Genomic DNA, 2,255 nt, shown 5'->3' with positions numbered 1-2,255 from the left:
CACTACTATTATATTCCTTACTTAGCTCATTAAAAAATAACGACAAAAATTCTCCATTCGTCAGCCACTACGGAATAGAAGCATTTGTTAAATAAATGAAATCGTTTGTGTTACGTTTTTGCTGCCCGTATTTTCTTGTCCTTATTGGCAGTTTGCTGCGATTAACTTTTGTTACCTTCGCGTATCGTGCTGGTCGTACCATGTATCCACATTTTAGGGTGTACCGGGTCTGGATGCACCATGTCCGCTGGGTCCAGACGGACTTCCGCTCCCGGGTTGTGGTTGGAGGCAGCTCGGCTCTCAACCGGGAATACAAACGACAAGCAACCAGATGGGAGCAATCAGCAGCGTAAGTGTCATATTACCAGCGATAACTTACTTATAGTTTGAATCGTATTTTTCAGACAAAATAACTTTGTAAGTTTTATATATTCGTAATCTTCGTGTAATAATGGATCATATTAGCAGGAAAGCTTCGATTAATTTATTATGAGATTAGTCGGGCAAATGCCTTGTTTAGTAGACGATGGTCTTTCGTCGTTAGCTGTGTTTCACATGTAGCATTTATACTACACAAACCAAATATACAATCCGTAATAATAACAGTTCATTTCGCTCCAGCAGAAGATAATAAAAATGTGAGCTGGATCCCACAATAAAGTTTTATTGTACGGCCGGCAAGCTTCACCATAAGTGTGGCACTCATAAAGGAGCATCCAGTGTTTCTTCTTATTAAATGCGCGACTGAAGCCTCTTTTTGCATTTTTATGAGGGCTCAATGTGCACTTGATAGAGCAAAGTGTTATACACCTAGCTCATCTAGCACCCCTATTAAACGCCATGATTGTACAACGGTACACGTAGACAATCTTAAGATTTTCTATCCTAGAACAGAAGCATGTCCTTTTTTTTGTCGAATGTTGTTTTGTTTCTCAACATAGTCTCTCTAAGCTTACACATTTTCTCACCGATACTCCTAGGTCTTTAATCAGCCTAAGTAGTAGCATCTTGGCCTGCAAAATGCGCATTTCAGAACGTAACGGCCTTCTGATTCAATAAAAATCTGTCTTTCGAGCAAAGGTTTGAACATATGAACCAGAAGAAAGTCGCTTAAGATCAAATAAGACATGAAAAGTATACGCTGGGCTCAAGCACCAATTCGTAATTTTTTGCCAAGGCGATCGCTGATGTGTATTATCTTAATGGAACAACATTTTATTGATTAACTAATTATATAATCGACTTATTAAAAATAACTGAGCGCCCAACTTGGTTGAAATTTTCGCGAGTATAGTTTAACAGGTGCACAATTATACCACTGTAATGTTTTTAACGAGTAATGTCGCCTTCGTATGGAAGCTAGAATTTATTTAGATAGTTTAATATAGCTTTTAACATAACAGTTAACTCGCTTTTCAAAGAAAAAGCGTTCCATGTAAGAACTATACCAGCAATGTACCATTCGCTGTTACATTCCAGGGCATGTCGTCATTTCTTTAAGCACTTCTTATAATAGCCTAGTGTTGTCTTTCAAATAAGTTATTGGAATGTAGGGCAGTCTGGGTAGGCTATAAGTCTAAGATGAATGGCATATCTTGCACCGGATATTCACGTATCATAATCTTAAAGTTGGTTTTATGTCAGGTTTTATCGTGCTTATATATAGCAGACTTGTAACCCGGTTGACATCAAGCGAAATGTGAAACAGCATTCTCTTTTATAGGAATTTTCAATAGTCATTCCCTAACGCATTCCAGCAGCATCGTTTCTTTTCTGCCTTTAAAACTCTATTTACCCAGCGGAAATTAGTTCCAGCACAATGCTTCGTACAACTGCAAGCGCCCTTTTAGTATTTTTGATAGACGATGGCCTTGAGAAATAGTGCTTGATGTTTCTGGATATCTGGCAAGGTCCCGTTACGATTCCACATGAATTTCTTCAAATCTTCAGTTGTTGGTGGCATCATGTGAACTATTTTCCGAACTTTTTGAGCGTTGATGTCTAGCTGTTCATTAACTTTAGAAGCCAGGATTATTCATTACAAATTAACTTCAAAGTTAATAAGCTTAACGTATCATCGGGCGGAGTGCACTAGCCTAACTGTGACGCTTGATGAATAGACAACCAATGAAGCCTAAAGGGCAATCTCGGAATCACTGAAAATGTTTGCTCCATTCAATTCATTACTCTTCGAATCTTTAATGAGACACCGTTTAATATTATGCCTCCTTACTAGCTTAACTGTCGTCAAAGTA

The 2,255-nt window shown here is 38.2% G+C and overlaps 1 protein-coding gene across 2 annotated transcripts in view; it reads left to right on the top strand.

Annotated features, from left to right (window-relative positions):
• LOC111267634 (uncharacterized) overlaps positions 1-2,255 on the top strand; it is a 28,365-nt gene that overhangs the window by 21,917 nt on the left and 4,193 nt on the right. For both annotated transcript variants that reach the window (XM_086971386.1, XM_022845977.2), the window contains one exon: positions 218-349. In XM_086971386.1, coding sequence (XP_086827512.1) covers positions 218-349 — 132 coding nt within the window. The remainder of the gene's footprint in view (positions 1-217; positions 350-2,255) is intronic.

The sequence above is a fragment of the Varroa jacobsoni genome, unplaced genomic scaffold (assembly GCF_002532875.2).
Source record: "Varroa jacobsoni isolate VJ856 unplaced genomic scaffold, vjacob_1.0 scaffold_1204, whole genome shotgun sequence".
Lineage (NCBI taxonomy): Eukaryota > Metazoa > Arthropoda > Arachnida > Mesostigmata > Varroidae > Varroa > Varroa jacobsoni.
Note: the sequence above shows the minus strand (reverse complement) of the source record. Positions and strands in the feature narration are given on the sequence as shown.